Below are 18,849 nucleotides of genomic sequence, written 5' to 3' on the forward strand. Positions count from 1 at the left end.
GCTATGTTACCTTTAAATTTTTTAAGCCTTTTGGCATTTTAAAGGATTTAGAAAATAAAGGATTTATTTGTCAGTCATTCTGTCTATGAATGTAACTTAGCAGAAACATCCTGCATAATCTTTAACCTTCTGGTCATTGGGAAACACAAAACTCAAATTATAATTCTGCTACAGTTGTGACTAACAGTATTAATCTGAAGAAAGAAAAGGGTCTAACCTTTAATCTTTAAATTTATTTTCTCTTGTCATAGTAAATCAAGACTCTCAAACTTTTTGTAAATCCCCAGCACACAATTTAAGCAAGAGAACTGGGCAGCTCAGAGGCACGGCTGGAAACCAGGTAAGGCCAGAAGCTGGGGTGACAGGGGTGCTGGTAGTCGCTGGCTTACCTGAATGAGGAGGGGGTGTGTGGGCCACCTGTCAATGGTACTCCACTTCATCACAGGCTTCTTTCCCACCTCATTGTAATATCTGTAAATGGCATTTAAGCTGCTGCCTGAAATATGCAGAGGGCCACTTAGTAGATGCATGCTGATTATGGTGAAAATAGAAAACAGACTAGTAAAGGCAGTAATTTAAGTTCAAAACAGACAACTGCTTCTATACTGAATCGGTCTGATTACAATCATTTCAATACTCCAAAATGCATACAGATTTAACTACCCTGCAAATAAAGATCACTAAAAAGCAATCAATTTCAACAGCCTTTCAAAGACTACTGAGGTCATTTCTGGTGAGAAACATGACGGTGGTGGATTTATGAAACATAAGCAGTTGTTATTTGCAGGGACCAAGTCTTACAATTGAAAGCATGTTAAAAAAAATTTTCCATTATGAAGGTACGCAACCCCATTACAGAAAATATAGGGGTGGGAAAGAAAGGAAAACAGAAACCAGTTATTATTCCAGCACGCTAATACAGTCATTGTTTTGTTCTAGCATAGTTCTTTCCAATTATTTTTCTTTATAGCTGCTTTGTTTTACAAAGTTGTAATTTTAGTATATATGCAATTTTGTTTCCTCAGTGTTTGGGGCATTTTTACTTAGTATTATGAGGTGAATGTTTCCCACCTTACGATAAAAGCTTTATAGCCATCCTTTCAAATGGCTTGTTGGTAAAATGCGTAGCTTACTGAGGTTTCTATGAGCACTCTATTTTTATCTGCTTCTACATAATTATCATCATTCCCTAGAATAAGTTAGATGGGTATCAAAACCTTATATATAGGTAACCTAACAAAACTTGTACTTCTCAGCAAGAGATGAAAATTCAAAGCCTAAAGGAAGGTAAATGGTACCAACCCAATGCAACTTTACCGTGACCTAGAGGAGCTGCCACTGGGGTGAAGCCTTAATCCTAAAAAACTAATCCTAACACAGGGCCTCTTCCTCAATCTTAACATAGGACAAAAGTTCCAAAACGTCTCCATGCTTCCCACCACCAATCCCCTGGTTTCTATGAGAACTATTCATCAGATAGGTTTCCAAATTAAAGTCTAATCTGGACAGAGTATATTTAAATCAAAGGTAGGACTCTTAGGCTAAGACTCAACTTTCAAAAAATATATGAGTTCCACTTTGTGAGTAGAATACAATGAATCAGATGAATCCAAATTGAATCCATTCCAGGTTCAAAAACAATCTCTCCAGAAATCGCAAAGTAGTCACCACCATATTCACGTCGCAAACCACATTTTACAGGTCAGTATCATTTTCAGATGTATGAAAGGATTTCTGGAAGCCACATAAGTTCCCCTGGGTCACTGAGTAACATTCCATGAACTATCACAAGTAGTAATTAAGAGGAAAATATAACTAAAAAATTTACTTGTGATTGATATACTACTGGCTCTGCCACAATAATGCAATAGATAAATGACATTCTAGTGTCCTCAAACAATGAGTGTGCCTCCCCAACATTTTCACATCTCTGAAGTGAAGGTGTGCCTATACTGAAGAAAAACTGCACAGACGTTGACGTTTTAAACACACTGCTAGAGCCAGCTGTGAAATGAAACCAGTAGTCAGTCCTTTGTCATATCAATAACCACCTTGTTAACTTGTCTGATTTTGAGAGCAGCCTTTTACAGGTTGAGGTATGTTTTCAAAGCAAGGCAAAAGTATAGCTTAGAAATTTGTAAAATCCGATTCCTTCTCCAATAAGGTACTATTAGGCATTTTGAAGTTGTACAGGTACATTTCCAAAAGAAATCACAATTCAAACTTTTGAGGGTATCTGAGAACATAGGCATTTTCAGATGTGCTCTGACAAATATTTAAAGCGCACAACAGGCTTTGAATATGTCTTCCAGTAGCCTTTTGATTCTTTTTATAGTTACAGGAATAATATGCATTAATAGCCAAAAGCAATTTAGGAATAAAAATGTGCTGGCCCCAATCCTTGAAATGGAATACAAACGAATGCATCTGTGGGTGATAGCAGAAGCACTACCTACAATTAATGAGACAGGGACTGGCAAACGCAGATTATTTTCCTGCTCCAGTCAGATATATAGGAAATAACACGCAGTATTATTTTTTTGCAAAGGGAACCTAAAACTGGACTTTGGTTTAACCAGTAACCAACCCATAACTGAAGCCTAACAACAAAAACATATACCAATATTTCCAACGTTACGCAGGCACCTCTGTTTTTGAAACAGCGATCACCTTTGCTACATTAATAAGAATATTTGGGTAGCCATAAAAATAAGGTTTATTACGCAGATGTAGAAAGCGGCTTAAGGTTCACTGTTGATCCATCATACAACTGCATCAAAGTACTGAACACTAGCAGCTACTGCCTTCCACTCACCATCTGTAATTCTCAGCTGACTAGCCAATAACTCAAAGTGCAGGTGAACCATGAGATTTCAAATGGACTGACCTGAACTCTCATGTTTAAAGCAGACAGACTGTATTTGCCATTCAAATCACAAATGATTTATCCTTTCCTTCCGCACTCAGGTTCCCTGGTTAGGTTTGCCAGGGGCACGTCCACCCTCCCATCATCAAAGAGAAGCCCTTACCTGTGGTGGAACAGCTGTACTGCGGGTACTGTGTGAAAGCAATAGCCCTTTCAAGCCCATCTCTCTCCATCTCTTCAATTGCTTCTTCTGTTAAAGGATGGACATACCGGAATCCAATATAGTATTTGTGAGGGGCTATTAGAAAGCATGTGTGGAAAGGAGAAAGTATTAATCTTTATATAGATTCCTCAGAGCTGCCCAACATGACGCAACGTCCAGAACAAAGAACAGTTAACCTCATTTCCTACGGTGCTGATAATGTGGGGAAGTTTAGCATATTCCTTGGCTCTGATCCAGCCTTTGGCTAGCACATGGACTTTTAATCACTATTTTCTGGACCGACTGGCCCTCTCACACACACACATCTTTATTTAGCACAATGGTGTTTTAAAACTCAAGCATCTGTGCCTAAGTCTCTGCTCTTTCCTGAGATGAGAGACTCCAGAGGAGGGAAGAACTAGCACTAATTCTCTCACGCACCAGACACCATGGTAAATGCTCCATTTTCTTCCCCCTCGTTTCAACCCCACTTTTCAGATGGGGAAACAGAAACTCTCAAAGGTTAATGAACCTGTTCGAAATCAGACCTAACAGATAGCTGAGCTGAAATAAAAATGTGGGTCTCCCCACCCCACAGCCCATGCTCCTTCCAGGCCCCCCGCTGCTTCCACCACCTGAGTTCTTTCCTTCTGACCCCTCAGACCCCAGGCCACCTAGTTTATGGGAAAGCTCTGGGATACTCGATACAAATTCATTGATAACAAATGATTGAAATGATTCTCCTCGTTTAATATATGAAATAAAAAAACTGACAACGATGCTTAAATTGGAGGCACCGAGTGGGATGTAGAATACTTGTCTTTGGCTCCCGTTTGGCCCACATCAGCTGCGTATCCCTGTGACCCTTCCCCTTTGTCAATTCCCTCTTCTATCTCCCCCTTTATCCTCCTGCATCTTTTTTTCTCCTGTATGTTAAAAGCATCCACAACCACACCATTTTTTAGGCGTGTATAAAATCATAAAACTGAGTTTCCTAAAGTCTCCCAGTCTAATTTCCTTATCTTGTCATAGGATTACCCCCCAATTTATACTCAGGGAGGATACTGTGAGGACACCACATAAACAGGAGGTAACAGGAAGCCCACGATGATGTTACTGTCCGACTATTAGGGGCTGCCACTGCGAATGTGACACTAAACTGCCACATAAAAGATATGTAGGTCAAAGCGAAGGGAAAGATGAATGCACTTATTGTTTGTATATATAACACATTCCTCAATAATTTGACCCAGGAAACCATGAATCGACGGAGCATGTTACCAAGGACAGAAGCAGAATTATCGAAAGGAGAAAGAAGCACATGTGGGCCTGGGAAGGTTGGTCTGATTCGATATTCTCTGGTTGGGGACTGCAAAAAAGGGGAAGGAAAGGGTATAAAAGGAATCATTTTCAGCTGTCTGTCCCTTCAAAGTCACCAGTCTTATGTTCTGTTGCATAAAATATGGTGAACTGCAGTTCAAACACACCAGAGGGCGTGACCCTGTAAGCAAACTCCAAATCACTGACTGTTCAACCATGATGTGGTTCATCCTAAAACTGCCAACTCCCGCGGTGTCATCAAGTCCATTTTTTTAAAAAAACTTTTATTTATTTTAAGTGTTTTTCCAGGACCCATCAGCTCCAAGTCAAGTAGTTGTTTCAATCTAGTTGTGGAGGGCACAGTGGCCCATGTGGGGATCGAACCGGCAACCTTGCTGTTAAGAGCACCGCACTCTAACCAACTGAGCTAAGCGGCCGCCAATCAAGTCCACATTTAAGGAGTGAGCTCTTGGCGACCTAAGGTGTGGATGAACTGGAATTTGTTTTCTAATCTATTCTGAGACAATACTATGATCGGCTTAGCACAGTAAGATCCCCCAATGCTGCAGGTCAACTAGCTCCTCACATGTTCTTTTCACCTTTGAAAAGTTGCAGCCTAAGTTCCTCGATACTGCAGACTAAGAGAGGTGGAGAGGCTGCCCTCACAGATAAAGGCAGGGTGGCAACTGCATTGCCAAGTCAAAGAGTAAAATACTCCGGACAGAACAGATAAGCCTTGCTAAACTGATTAAAGGTGGCCTGCAAAGACACATTTAGAAAAAACGACAATGCGCTCTCTTGGGCTGGGCGTATCCTGAGGGAATAACAAGTGTTCGCGAAGGTTCTGTGCAGGTCAGACAGCTGGCTGTGTGCAGGGAGGGGGAAGAGCCTCCTGGACGGTAACCAGCGCCACACCTGCCAGGGTGCGCCCAAAACGCAGGACTTGTGGCCTGGCCTCATCTACCCTTGGAGCAGCTGCCCAGTGAACACTGCTTGGCGAGGACGAGGAAATGGAAAAAAAGGAACAGAGAAATTCGATTTTGAAACAGTGAAACTTCATTAATTTCCAGCTCATGAATTTAGCATGGACAATAGTTCAAATGTGTGATTTGTACATGACTCTGAGAGAAAGGTGTGAAAGATAGAGCATAATGCTTTGTAATTTGTATCACATCATGAACCCTATGCCAAAGACAAATGATAATACAAGCTCACAGTTATGGAAGTTTTGTCATGTACCAGGCTCCACGCTAACAATGCCTTTTGGGATTATTGTGTTTAATATTCACAATTATCCTACGAGTTGGGTTCTGCTAACATCCCCATTTTCAAGATGAGGCTTAGTAAGTAAGTAATCTGCCTGAAATCATGCAACAGCAGTGGGGAAGCCAGTCTGTCTGTAACAACCCTTGCTCCTCCCCGCTGTGCAGCCAAGAAAGAACAACGGAATTATTTTACCGAGTAGCGTTTACTTAGAGCTTCCTTAAAAGCAGTCACAGTTTCCATACCCAAACTGTAACTTCTAAAATGTATTTCAGATTTGGAATTTTCATGAAATGATTGTACTTCTCATCTATTTCCTTCCCTAAATTCCTGCAATGTGGTCTAACGTGATGAAACCAATTCCCTCATATAACTCACCCTGTTAGTTAATAGTCAATTCTATGCAAAAACAGTGTGAGTCTCAGAATTTCTATACGGGCCACCAAGCAACAACTACTTCCCTAAAAAATGAGAGCGAGAAACACTTTCATCTGTTTGTAATCATCACACTGTTTTGCCTAAAGAGAATTTTTCCAAACAGAAATGCACAAATAGACATAGTTCAAAAGCAAACTTTATGATTTTGTAGGAAAGAAAGTATAAGAAGAGGAATGAAAAAGGGATGAAGAGAGGGAGAAACAAAGAAACTGGAAAGCAGGAAGAAAGGCAGCCTGAAGTGAGGGAGCGAGGAAACTGTCTGCTGTTCCCTCCCACGGACACGTGTCTTCACTGCCGAGCTCCATGTCCACTCAGCGAGGCATGAGTAAGACAAAGCTTCTTTCCAGGCGGTGGGCGAGCCCCTGAGGGAGGCAGACAGGCATGCCTGGCGGTCTTCGTAGTCTTCAATGCAAAGTTCCCCCAACGAAGTTTCCAGACCTTGAGACTATTTCATCCCACACTCTGTGACCATCAGCCCTCATGCACGTTTTAGAGAGCATGACTCCAATGTCGTCGAAAGATTTTCTCTCTACTCCTTAAGCAGGCTAGCCTGCAGCAGCAAGGTTCCACTAGACTGGAAGCTTCTTATAAGCAGAAACCATGTTTTTCAACATTGAATAGCAGCATGGAACAGAGCAGCACATCAATGGGCCACTGAGGAATGAATGAGCGGGTGGTCTTGGGTCTTATTAACTACCTCTCCCATATCCCCCCACCCAGTCCTGATGAAAGGATTAGGTGTCATCTATCATGCAGGAGAAAGCAATAATTGTGCTTCCCTGCCTCACGGGGTGCCAACTGTGGGCCACAGAGGATGAACATATGCCAAAGGGTCAGCAGTACCAAAGCCCTCCCAGCCCCAGGCCCTGGACAAGCTTCGAAGATCCAGAAAAACCCACAGCAGCACCCAAGAGAATTCACTCCCTGCCTCAGTGAAAACTACCAGGAAACTCGTCTCCATGGAGGTAAGGGTGTAACTTACTACTTTCTCCCTCATCACAATACCTGATAGGTGAGCAGTGCTCATAAATGTCTGGGGGCTGGTTGGATGGAAGAAGAATGGATGGATGTGGGAATTAGTGGTTGGAAGAGGGGATGAGTGATCAAACGGATGAGTGAATGGAACAGGAAAGGAAGAAAGATGATTTCCTGTCACACAAGTAATGATTTAGTGATTGGACAGGCAAGCCACTGAGCTGATTTGTGCTTCACCCTAAACTTATTCCCTAAGTTAAAATGAAGAATAACATGATTTCTTCTTCTTTTTTTCAATGTAAGTCTCTATGAGATAGAAGGCTTAATAACTGACTTTTTAAGTGACTCTTACAACAATTTTGACTATGGAAATAAGACGTGAATATTATTATCCTTTGGTCCCTACCAAAGCAGGGAATAATTAATCCCAGAATCTAGATGCTTGTAACTTCCTCTCTTTGTACTAAATGGCCACATAGTAAAATGATCAGACGTCTGACAGTAAGTGAAACACTGAGTTAAATCCAGGTCATTCCACAGGAGTCTTTCCAGGCCCACCTGGGAGGCTGAGGCCGTCGCTGGCTTGTCTGGTCTGGACAACCCAGCAGCCTCGCCATGGAGAGAGGAGAAGGTGAGAAGGACGCCCTCCGTCTGTATCCCTGTTTCAAGCCTGATAACTCTTCTGGGCCCTGTATGATCGTGGGTACTATACTAACACGTCAACAGAAAAAAACGGCATCTTTCCATCTCCTTTTTCCACTGAAGCCTGCACAGCAATTGCAGATCTGATTCATGCTGAACCTTTTAACGCAACAAAACTGTTAATGACTAGAGTTTGTTCTCTATCAGGTAGGTGTGAGTAGAGGGCAGCTAAGTTTCCCTCACCCAACGTGTTAAGATACATTGTGGCATGTGTGCTGAACTATATAAGAAATGCCCAAGAGCCACAAGCCAAGGCAGGAAGCAAGCCTAATATTCAAAAGTACAATTGAGCCATTTTCCAAGTGAGATGATCTGCTGGGGGCTGAGGCCTTTGTCCCTATTTGTGTGCGATGGGAAGCTGGCTCCTGAGAGCACTTGGAGTTGACGCTCAGTGACGTCTTCTCAGAGAAGAGTGAAAAGCCAGTGGCCGTGCCTCGCAGGCTGCTCTCGTTAGAGTCCCCACTATGTCACACTCTGGTCCTGACCAGGAAGCCCTAAAATGTATCTGCAATTAATATATTTCATGTGTCCTAAGATGCACATTTTTCGTTTTCACATTTCTCATATTGGTCTGCACCTACAACAGATCCGGTCTTAAAATTCACTGACAGGGTGTGTGTGTGTGTGTGTGTGTGTGTGTGTGTGTGTGTGTGTGTCTTAGTATTACATAAAAGCAATGGTGTGTCCTGTACTCAGTGGTATCCTGCACGTGATTAAATAAGCACGACAGTTTATTCACATAGTCAGTTGCATTCTGCACATCTTCAGTAGAGATTTTGAGGACAGTCACTGGATGTGCGCGATCCTCTTTTTAGTGCCACGTCTGACGAGGCACTTACATGCCTCACAATGGTGGCATTGCCAAGAGCTGAAAAGCAGTTGCTGAACATTGCTTAAGAGTGTCATGGCTGCAGCCACAACCAGCTAATTCCGCTCTAAATGTTGATCTAATTAGCTATCCACACAGAAAGGCAAGGCAAGAGCAGCAGCCTCAATTCATTCCCCGCCCAAATTTCTTTCCAGAGCAACTTCTACTCATGGTACATGGTCTCTTCCTTCTAACGTAGCTCAACACACACCTCTAACTTCCTATGGAAACTAATGTTCCAAATCTTTAGCTTTTTCCGCTTGCAACACAAGGAAGTAAAACAAAAGGTTCTGAGTTAAGTGACCATGCACCACATAGGAGCCGGCACAAACCAAGAGCTGTCGGGACACAGAAATACATTTGGCATCCGAGAGCGTTCTGAATTTCCTACCTACTTTGGAAGGCACACCTAGTGAGCTGTCAGTTAAGAGACACCGTACCTGTGTGCGGGGACAACTCGTCCAGCAGCTTCACCATGCCTTCTCCTTGCCTGGAAGTCCACATCTTGATGGGGGATCCGCCTCCAATCCTGCGGTACTGCTCCTGGATTTTGGGGGTTCGGCGTTTGGCGATGATTGGTGCCAGCTGACTAAATCATTGAACATGAGGTAAATGAATTTTATTCCACCCTCACAACCTCAGAAACACTTTCTACTCAATAAAAAAAGAAGATGAGCAAAATTTTCAGAAGAGCCTACCCAGATCAAGCCTGTTGGGAAGCTTGAGGTCACTGATGGCGACCAGCTCTTCTGGCCAAAATGAGAGAAAGAAAACTAGACGCTCCACAGCCTGTTCCAGCAGCACACCCTGGAGAATAGGCAAACAAACACCCGGGCAGAGACCCTGGATGTGTGCTAGCTGCCATCCTAACACCTCCTTCTCCTGCATCTAGCAGGAACTGGGACATGAAAGACATTAGGAAGCATATATTCCTCTTAATTTAAGAAAATGCCTATTAATCCTGTAGCTATACTTGCATATGTGAGCAAAGGTGTATGACAAGAATATTCATTGTAACTGTGTAAACAGCCTAAATGTCCATCAGCGAGGCGCTGGTTAAATAAATTAAGGTTCAACCATACAATGCAACTCTTTACAATCATGAAATAAAATGAGCCAAATCTATGTAATCTGTTATGGAACAATCGCCAAGATACACTGTGAAGTTTAAAAAAAAAAAACAGTAGCAAAGTGCCTAATAATGTACATAAGTACATTCACATTTGTGTAAAAAGTGGGGATATACATATGTATTCATATAGCGGCGTAGACTGTACGCATAGACTGTTTCTGGATGTAACAGTGCTTGCTCGTGACTCTCCGGGGAGGGTAGCTGAGAGGCTGGAGTCTGAGGTAAAAGCGACACTTGCTTTTTACTATAAACACTCTTATACTATTTGTATTTTTATCATATACATGTATGAATTTTTCGTTACAAAAACAGTATTTTTTTTAAAAAAGAGAGAAGGAAGGACCAAAAGAAGGATGCAAAGAAGAGGACAGCAACAACCCATATCCACAGTACAGATGAATAATAGCCACTGTTTCCCTGAGGGTTCATCAGCTGTTAAGTGCCAAGAACAACTATATCTCTGAAGATCTTTAAAGGTACTTCAGCTGTGTCTGTGTTGAGACAACTGTAATTTCCAGAGCTCTGGGGAGGAAAGGGCTCAAGGAAAACGCTCACTGACTAGCTTTCCCTCTCCCCTGAAATTCTTCCAATACCAAATCTTCTTATATCTAACAGAAAATCATCATGCTCCTCTAGTCACTACCAAATATGCACTGAACCATTCATGTTTTTGAAACTATAGAATTGAGAAACACGTGAGGCAGAAAGCATTGCACACGTTATGAATAAGTACAGGTGTTCATCGTCTCTTACTTTTGAATAGGAAGCGTCATGAGGTCTCGGTCCAGGAAGAGCCTCAGGAGGAAGTCGTGAACGTCTCCAAGAGTTTCAGGGCCTCCCATGTTTAGCATTAATATTCCAGTTTTCGGCTTCCTACATGACATAAAACGCAATGGTTGATTTGGAACACTTTTTATTTTCTAGGGTGGAATCGGTTCGGCTAGCAAACCCTCATCTAATCTGTCTGATGCAAAGGTGAAAACCCACAGACCTGCTCACCGACTTCCCATGGCTGTCCATCTGGGACGGCACGAGGCCTCCAGTTCTGCGCAGACCCAGCTCAGGCTGTGACCTCCACCCACGGCACTGGTCTTCACGTGGCTCAAAACGTTTCTCTATTAAACTGTTAAACTGTCAGCCCCGAACAAAGACCCAAGGTATAAACCTAAAGTTGTCAGGGCTGAAGCAGCTCTTCATGTGACTGCCTCATGAATACACAGGTTACTTGATCTCTCCAAACGTTAGTTTCCTCATCTGTAAAATAGAGAGGCTGTCTCCTGCCTCAAAAGGTTATTTTGAGAATTAATGGATAACGAACTTAGTCACCTGCACACAGCAAGTTCTATTATACAGAGAAGCCTTGGGTTTCCCTATCTTTTTAAAGCTTCAGAGCACAGTACCAGCCCGTAGCTCACTCTGATCCCTTCTCTTTAGACAATTATTAAATTAAATTATTACTGACAAATTGTTTCTTGATACTCTGCTTCCTTCTCCAGCTTCTGCCTTTACTCCTTCTTCTCCTGCTATGAAACACTACGTTTCTCACTTTACTCTCAACTCTGCATCCTTCCTCTAAATCCAATGCTTAGGTAATTCCTGTAAGAAATTGCTCTAACTTACTCAAATTAGTCTCATGCTAAAGAACCAAGTGCCCAATGAGCAAAAAGAAGCTAAAAGGAAAACAAAACTCCATGACAAAAGTTGTAAGTCAAGCAGCTTCTGAGAAATTTAAAAAAAGACTATGCAAAAATGTACAACTCATAAAATGCAGACCGCTCTGGAGCCTACAAAGAGCAAAGAGAGCCAGGCCAGGACTGTTCTCTATTCCTAAACCTGCCTGAGCAGAACCCAGTGCATCCCACAGGCCTCGGGGAGCTGCCAGAAGGCCAAGACCAGAGACCCTAAATGAAGAGGTTAGAGCCTGAGATGGGACCATGAGCTGGAGGTCTGTGTGTTCCCGTGAGTGGGTAGCCATGGGATGGCAGTGAAAGAGTCTGCAGGTGGAGAAACTAAAGAAAACACAGAAATGTTTCTTCCATTCTTTTTTTTTTTTCATTTTTAAAAAATTTAGATATAATTCATACTATAAATTTGCCATCTTAAACTGTATAATTCAGTGGTTTTTAATACATTCACAGGGTTATGAGGCCATCACAAGTATCTAATCCCTGAACATTTTCATCCCCCCAAAAAGAAAGCTCGCACCCATGAGAGCCACTCCCCATTCTCCTACCCCCTCCCCCTTGGCAACCACTAATCTACTTTCTCAGTCTATGGATTTGCCCATTTAGGACATTTCATAGAAAGAGAATCATATAGTATGTGGACTTTTGTGTCTGGCTTCTTTCCCTCAGCATAAAATTCTCAAGATTCATCCATGTTATAGCACGAATCAGTACTTCCTTCTTTTTTGTGGCTAAATAATAGTCCACTGTATGGATATACTCTCCAGTCACTCTTGATAAAGCAGCTGAGAAATAACCAATCTGTTTACCCAAAACACCATTGTTAAGAATGTACTTTCTAAATCTCCTGCATCAAGACCACCTCTAGCTACCGCAGTGACTAAACCAATCCTGCTGAGATAGGTCTCCTTTGGGAGATTGCTCTTAATGTGTCCTTAAGCTAATGATATTATGGTGACATTTTAATTGCAGTTTTCACAATTGTTAATAACGTTTGGCAATGTTAGACAGCAGAGTGTGTCAAATTTATACAGGTGGACACTGTTTTCTTGACCATACATACTGTAGGTGAATGAGGTAGAAATCTGAATTCTCAGCCTCAATTTTCAAAATCAGAATCAATTCCTGGGGCAAGGGAAATACTGCATTACGATGAAGTCTAAACTTTCTCACTTAGGCCCCACTGTAGAGACTAACTAAGTTTACTTCTCACATCACTGTCAGCACCACTGACATTTTGGCTGGAGAATCCTTGGATGTGGATGGCTGCCTGGTCTAGCAGCATCCCTGGCTTCTACTTACTGGATGGCAATGGCACTCACCCAGCCCCAGCTGTGACAACCAAAAATATCTCTGGATATTGTCATGTATGTCCTAAGGGGGTAAAATGCCCCCACCCTCTGTTGAGACTACTGTAATAGAGGAAAGGGGTTTAATCTCCTTTTTATGAAACTGTACAACTACAACAAAGATGTCATTTTGCTATAACTTTTCCACCCCCACTGACCAGAAGTCCTATCAATGACTTAACAAACGTGTTTAGCTTTCTTTTCTTGATAGCTGAAAATTCCAGATTCATTATATTGTGAAACTGTAATAGTCCCTTAATCTTTCTACTTAGACACCAGTGTTCTCCCGGGAACCTGTCTTTGACTCTCAAAAATCTGTGACTCACAATAAATTAAGTGCATTTTTCCATGGACTGCTGCCAGTTAATAGATGAGTGGTTAGGAAACCCCAGGCTAAGAGACTTACCTAAGCCACAGAGGGTATCAAAGTGCAAATGGGATTTAGAACTGTTTTTCATCTACACCTGAGCTAAAAACAAGAGTGGTTTTAACTGGGACATTACCCTGCCCTGCAAATCCATGCTTTGCAAACCATGTTGATTTGATCTTATACATGAAAGAGATGCACACGATTTGAAAATACCTAAATATCCATGCACTTAATTCAGAACTGTGTTGTACATGACAAATGGTGCATTAGAAAGCCTTAGTCTGACACCCTTCTTTTCCAGAATGTGAAGTACAAAGCTTTAGTCGAGATTCTGTCTCTTCACTTCTCCAGACAGAGCCCATCTGAGACCAAGGACTGAATGGCCAAGTTCCCTTTGTGTAAATGTAAAAGTGTATACAGCAAAACATATTTAAAACTTCTCACTTGAAAAGGTTTCAACATTTTGTCATTTTTATATCATGGGATTCTCAAAATACAAGGTTTTTCCTTTGAACTATTAATGGTACATAACAGAAACTTAGCTCATCAGTTAATAAATAGAATCCTATTCTATTGTACTGGGGGTGCCAACAAAATGTATATATATGACTTGTACCATGTTTCTCCGAAAATAAGACCTAGCCAGACCATTAGCTCTAATGCGTCTTTTGGAGCAAAAATTAATATAAGACCTGGTATTAAATTATATATCTTTTATTATATTATATTATAGTGTATTGTGTATTGTATTATATTATATTATATTAAAATAAGACCGGGTCTCATATTAATTTTTGCTCCAAAAGACGATTAGAGCTGATGGTCCAGCTAGGTCTTATTTTCGGGGAAATACGGTATTCATATTTTGTTATTGGTATCTATTGAGTATTACAATTTTAATACAGTTTTTTCCTTTCTTAAAATGTGTGTACATATTTTTGGCACCCTCTGTATATAGTAAGTATCAGGATTCAAAAAACAAACAAATCCAGCTTTTCATTAAACCTAAAAGATGTAATTGGCCTGAGGATCTATGATGTCCCTAGAACAGGGTTTGGCAAACTACAATCCATGGACCAAATCTGTACCTTGCCCCCCACTGTTTGTTTTGTAAATAAAGCTTTATTGCCACACAGCTTATTTGTTTACATATTATCTATGGCTGCTCTCACAGTATAACAACAAAGTTGATTACCAGCAAAAGAGACCAAATGGCCCATGAAGCCTAAAAAATTAACTGTCTAGCCCTTTATAGACAAGTTTGCTAAGCCCTGTTCTAACACAGTGTTAGTCTAATATTGTCTAGTCTAGTCTGGTCCAGGCACTAAGCAACACAATGACTTCAGAATGTCTGACATCAGAGTGATTCACAAAGACTCGCATCACTTCATCATTTCTAATATCTAAAAACTATAAATAATCTATGGGCTCCATAAGGTGGGACCAGATTAATAAATTATGATTTAAAAAAATAGTCTTAAATTATTAAAATAATGTTTATAATGAATATTTATATTTAAATGGTGGCATTATTAAATAAAAAGAGGAAGTTATAAAAATATATACAGTATTGTCGTATTTTGGTCAATATATACTGAATGAATATTAATAGATATAAATATAGAGACAAAATACTGGATGGTGAGATTATCAGTGACTTTTTTTTCCTAATCTTTTTTTTTTTTTGGCTTGTCTGTATTTTCTAAAATGAACCCATTTCTTTTGTGTAAATATGATATAAAGTTATTTGAGAATTTCTATTTTTTCAGATTTTTATTAAATTTCAATAATTTAATAGTAAGGCTATTTATATTACTGACTTTCGCCACGAGGATAATATAGTAACGAAATAATTTTTTTCCAGGGTTCCACATCGAATCAGTTCAGGTTACACTAAGTATGCTATACACTTAAAGCACTTTCTACTATGGCTGAGGTGAGAAAAGAGGGGCTCCGGGGGGCGAGGGGAATGGTGCCCTGCTCAGTCCGCCACACCTGAGACAGCGTCCGTGTGCTATCTTCCTCACCAGACTCAATATTTTCGGAGGCCAGAGTTGAAAGGAGATGATTTGGGGCCCCATCCCTAATGCCCTATTCCCTACAAACCTCAATTTAATTAGTGTTCAATCAATGGACCCCTGGTCACACCATGAAACATCACAAACACAAACTAAGACTACTTTATTTTCCTAGCTGTGTAGCTTTCACAGAACATCTGGTCTACTGGAAAGATCCAGGGGTTCAACAGTTCCTAGCTACTTTCTTTCTTTCCCTCTGCTTAGTGTTAAAGTGCGCTATTTCTATGTAGGTTCTCATGTAAACAATTGGCCTTCCGAGTCTTCTGTCGCCTCTGCACTGGAGGAAGACTTGGGAACAGCTGTGGCTTCTGTGACAACAGAGGACAGCCAGCAACATTGCCAGGCCTGCTGCCGTCCACCCGCAAACAGCTGAGGTGAGGTATGAAACACGTACTTCATTTCTTTAATAAACCACATGTCATTTACAATTCTGTTCACTGTGTGAACAGATGAAAAACAATGATAGCGTCTATCGCAGAAAATCTTGGTAGGTTAGTTATTCTCGATCCTGTACCGGACATACATTTCAAAGGCATAATTATGTTACGTTCATAAATACATTTCCAGCATACATAGAATTTGTTATGTGACATATTCCAGAACTAAATTCCTACATGATTTGCACACTGTTTATGCTCAACTCTGTGTCCTTTAACAAAAGCTCTGTGGGATTTTTATATTTGTCAACTGTTTTGCAATAAAGCTGGAAAGAAAGAAAATAAATAAATAAATAAATAAATAAATGATTTTAAAATCTGTAAAAATTAAAAAAAAAAAATTGAAAGCCCTAAAGGGAAGGTAGGGGATGAGATCTGTTTAACAGTTGAAGAGCTTCTGAAAGGAAGCCAAGAAAATAACATACCGCTCCTTACACACTGGGTTTCCCCGCACCTTTCCATAAATAAGGCAAAGCCCTTATTAGTACCTAAAATTAGACACATACCTCTTCCCTGGTTGGACTTGAGGTTTTGGGTTTCTGGCGCGTTGGGCTGTTTCTGTGACGGCGGTGGCTGCTGCGGCTGCTTCTGATTGGCACCTCCATGGCTGACGGGCCCTTGAGCTGCCAGGCACCACTGTGACAAAATGAAAGTGCTAGCATGAAATCTAGCTGGAAAGTCATTTATTTTGAAGAGGTCCTCAGAGCACAACTCCTGGATTTAAATTTTAAAGAGATGCTATAGCAGAGGTGATTTTCCCAGCATTTCTGTTTCCCAGCATTCAGGCGGGGGAAGGCACTTCAGGCCTCTCCCAGGGGACAGGGTGGCGCCCCCTAGGATGGCTTATCACGCCCTACACAGAGCCCATTTAGAAACGAGCACCTCCTCTCCCTGCCTTGGCCGCAGATTTGGATAGGATCCCTCACGAGAATCACTGCACCTTAGGAAAGTTACTGACGGCAGCACGCTGTTCATATGAAAGGTGAGGAGCCTGCAGAAAGGGTAAGAGCCACTGGCTTAAGGAGTGGACCCGGGCCAGTTTCCCACCAGTTGCACAGATCTTGTATCTGCCTACGTGCCTTCCCCAATAAAGCACCAGGACTGAGGACCCCAGTATTGCTTTTAGACCCTGACAAGGGGCACCTCTGCTTTAGAGGGCCAACTCTGGCACACCTCCTGCTGCACCCCACCCCACGGGTGTGCAGTCTGCACAGCCAAGGATTCATGGACTCCCAGAGGCCACACCCCATGTTCTTGACCAGGGTCCTAGCACTTAGGGGCCCAGGATTCCCTGCCCCCCGAAACCCCACGCCCACTTCCTGGGTCTGCACAGGCCTCTTTCCTGGGTCCATCCTTCTGAGGGCTGATCATGCCATCAGTGCAAGCAATTCTTGACCTGAAAGGTAGCCAACAGGTGGTTGTTTGGAGCTTGAACACACAGACTGGAGCGTCCACATGTGTATGCACAAGACTTCACAATGCAGGACAGAGCTGGCAGTGGGAAGAGAAGCAGGGAAGCCTGCGGGCCAGAGGCAAGTCTCCCAAAGCGCCACATTTCTGCAGGAACTCTGGAGAGTTCAAGAGTTCACCCTCCCAGGTTGTGATGAAGGTCTATTTGTTAGTGTAGAACAGAATATATGTCACAGTTTGTTAGCTTGCTAGCCCACATATGATATATGGTTCTTCATTTGTACTCTTGCCCTGGGCCCCACAAGAGTCCGTGGTGGGCCTGGAGAACCCACCTGAACCGAGCAGCCCATGGGTATACGCACACTGTCCACAGGACTCCCTTCCCTAACCTCAAACTAGTAGGTTTGCAACCTGCTGAAGATCAGTCTCCTTCCCTCCTCCTACCTATGAGTCATAGGTGTCGTCATAGGTGTCCTGGTGAGGGACTCAGGCTGGGTACTCGCAGTTCTGACTCTGAATCCAGCTCTGTTCCCTATTAGCAATGTGTCTGGGGTTGGTTTACAGTATTTCTGAGCCTTAGTTTCCCCAGCTGTAAAATGATGACACCTTACTATCCTTGTGAGGATTACAGCAGATAAACCCAGTGAAGCATTCTGTACAGACTCTGCCACCTATGATTAGTGCTGGCACTAGTTTCATTTGTAAGTGTCTAGAGCGCAGGGACTATACCTGCTCTGATTTTTTATCATCTAGCATGTCTATAAAATATAGGAGAATGGTGTCTCCAGGCCACTTAGATTTCCAGCTGTCCAGATTGTGCCCATTCCCTACAGAGCCAATTACACGAGCTTTGCTGGATAATCCTTACTAACTCGAAGTGCAAGTGCAAAGATTGACATAAAGAAGTTCGATTCTGCTCACGTGAAGTCTCAAACCAGCCCACGTCTCCTTGTTTTAGACACGTTCGATGCTGAACTGCATGAGGAGATTGAACCAGGTTCTCCATCATGCCACAATGTCTGCAACTCCTTATGTGAATGAGATTCAATCAGACTCCCAGGGGCATGAAAACAGAATTTTGGCATCCCACAGTATGACTGCTGGTGATAAAATAAGATTCCTCCTGTGAACCTTAAAAAGGAGTTGGGGGAGAGGGGTGAGATGAGAGCCTCCAGCTAGTACATAAGTTTTCCCAGTACGATTTGGGAGCTGGTAGCTTTCTGAGCTGCTGAACTATTGCCATGCCCCCTGCTTACAGAATTCGCTTCTCTGTGGTTGAACAAATTCTCAGTGGAGGGTGCTGCTGCTAACCATGGATCCCGTCTGCTCAGGACTTAGAGTGAGTACATCTACCTCTCAAGGACTTCTCTAAAATGCACCTCTGCCTAATGATCTGAGGTTCTAGAGAAACAAAGAGTGTCTCCTGTCAAAAGATTAGTGTTCGTCTAGCTAAAGGAGTTTAAAGTCATCATTCAAAGGACCAAGTAAGACTCGTGAATGTACTCAGCTCTCAGCTGAAGAGAAATCCAAAGGCATAGGCAGCATAGAACACAGTATGTGCTCTGGAGCCAGAGACATCAGAGCAGAAATCCCTCACAGGACCAACAAGCTGAGTGGCAGTGTTTGGGCAACTCGCCGAGCTACTCCAAGCTTCACTTTTCTCATCTGTAAAACAGTGCTGAGGCCAAACTTGCAGGGCTGTTGTGAAGAATAGAAAAATAAAACAAAACAAAACAAAAACTACGTCCAGCCCC

At 42.2% G+C, this 18,849-nt stretch overlaps 1 protein-coding gene across 1 annotated transcript in view; it reads right to left on the reverse strand.

Moving 5' to 3' along the window:
• The window catches only part of FECH (ferrochelatase), a 35,052-nt gene that overhangs the window by 10,596 nt on the left and 5,607 nt on the right, over positions 1 to 18,849 (reverse strand). The window contains exons 2-6 of the mRNA XM_019755318.3: positions 16,192 to 16,321; positions 10,520 to 10,639; positions 9,075 to 9,223; positions 3,030 to 3,164; positions 390 to 496 (exon numbers count right to left, since the gene is read on the reverse strand). Of these exons, the coding sequence (XP_019610877.3) occupies positions 390 to 496; positions 3,030 to 3,164; positions 9,075 to 9,223; positions 10,520 to 10,639; positions 16,192 to 16,321 (641 nt within the window). The remainder of the gene's footprint in view (positions 1 to 389; positions 497 to 3,029; positions 3,165 to 9,074; positions 9,224 to 10,519; positions 10,640 to 16,191; positions 16,322 to 18,849) is intronic.

This window comes from Rhinolophus sinicus, chromosome 4 (genome assembly GCF_057876585.1).
Source record: "Rhinolophus sinicus isolate RSI-liver-muscle chromosome 4, RSI-T2T, whole genome shotgun sequence".
Classification (NCBI taxonomy): domain Eukaryota; kingdom Metazoa; phylum Chordata; class Mammalia; order Chiroptera; family Rhinolophidae; genus Rhinolophus; species Rhinolophus sinicus.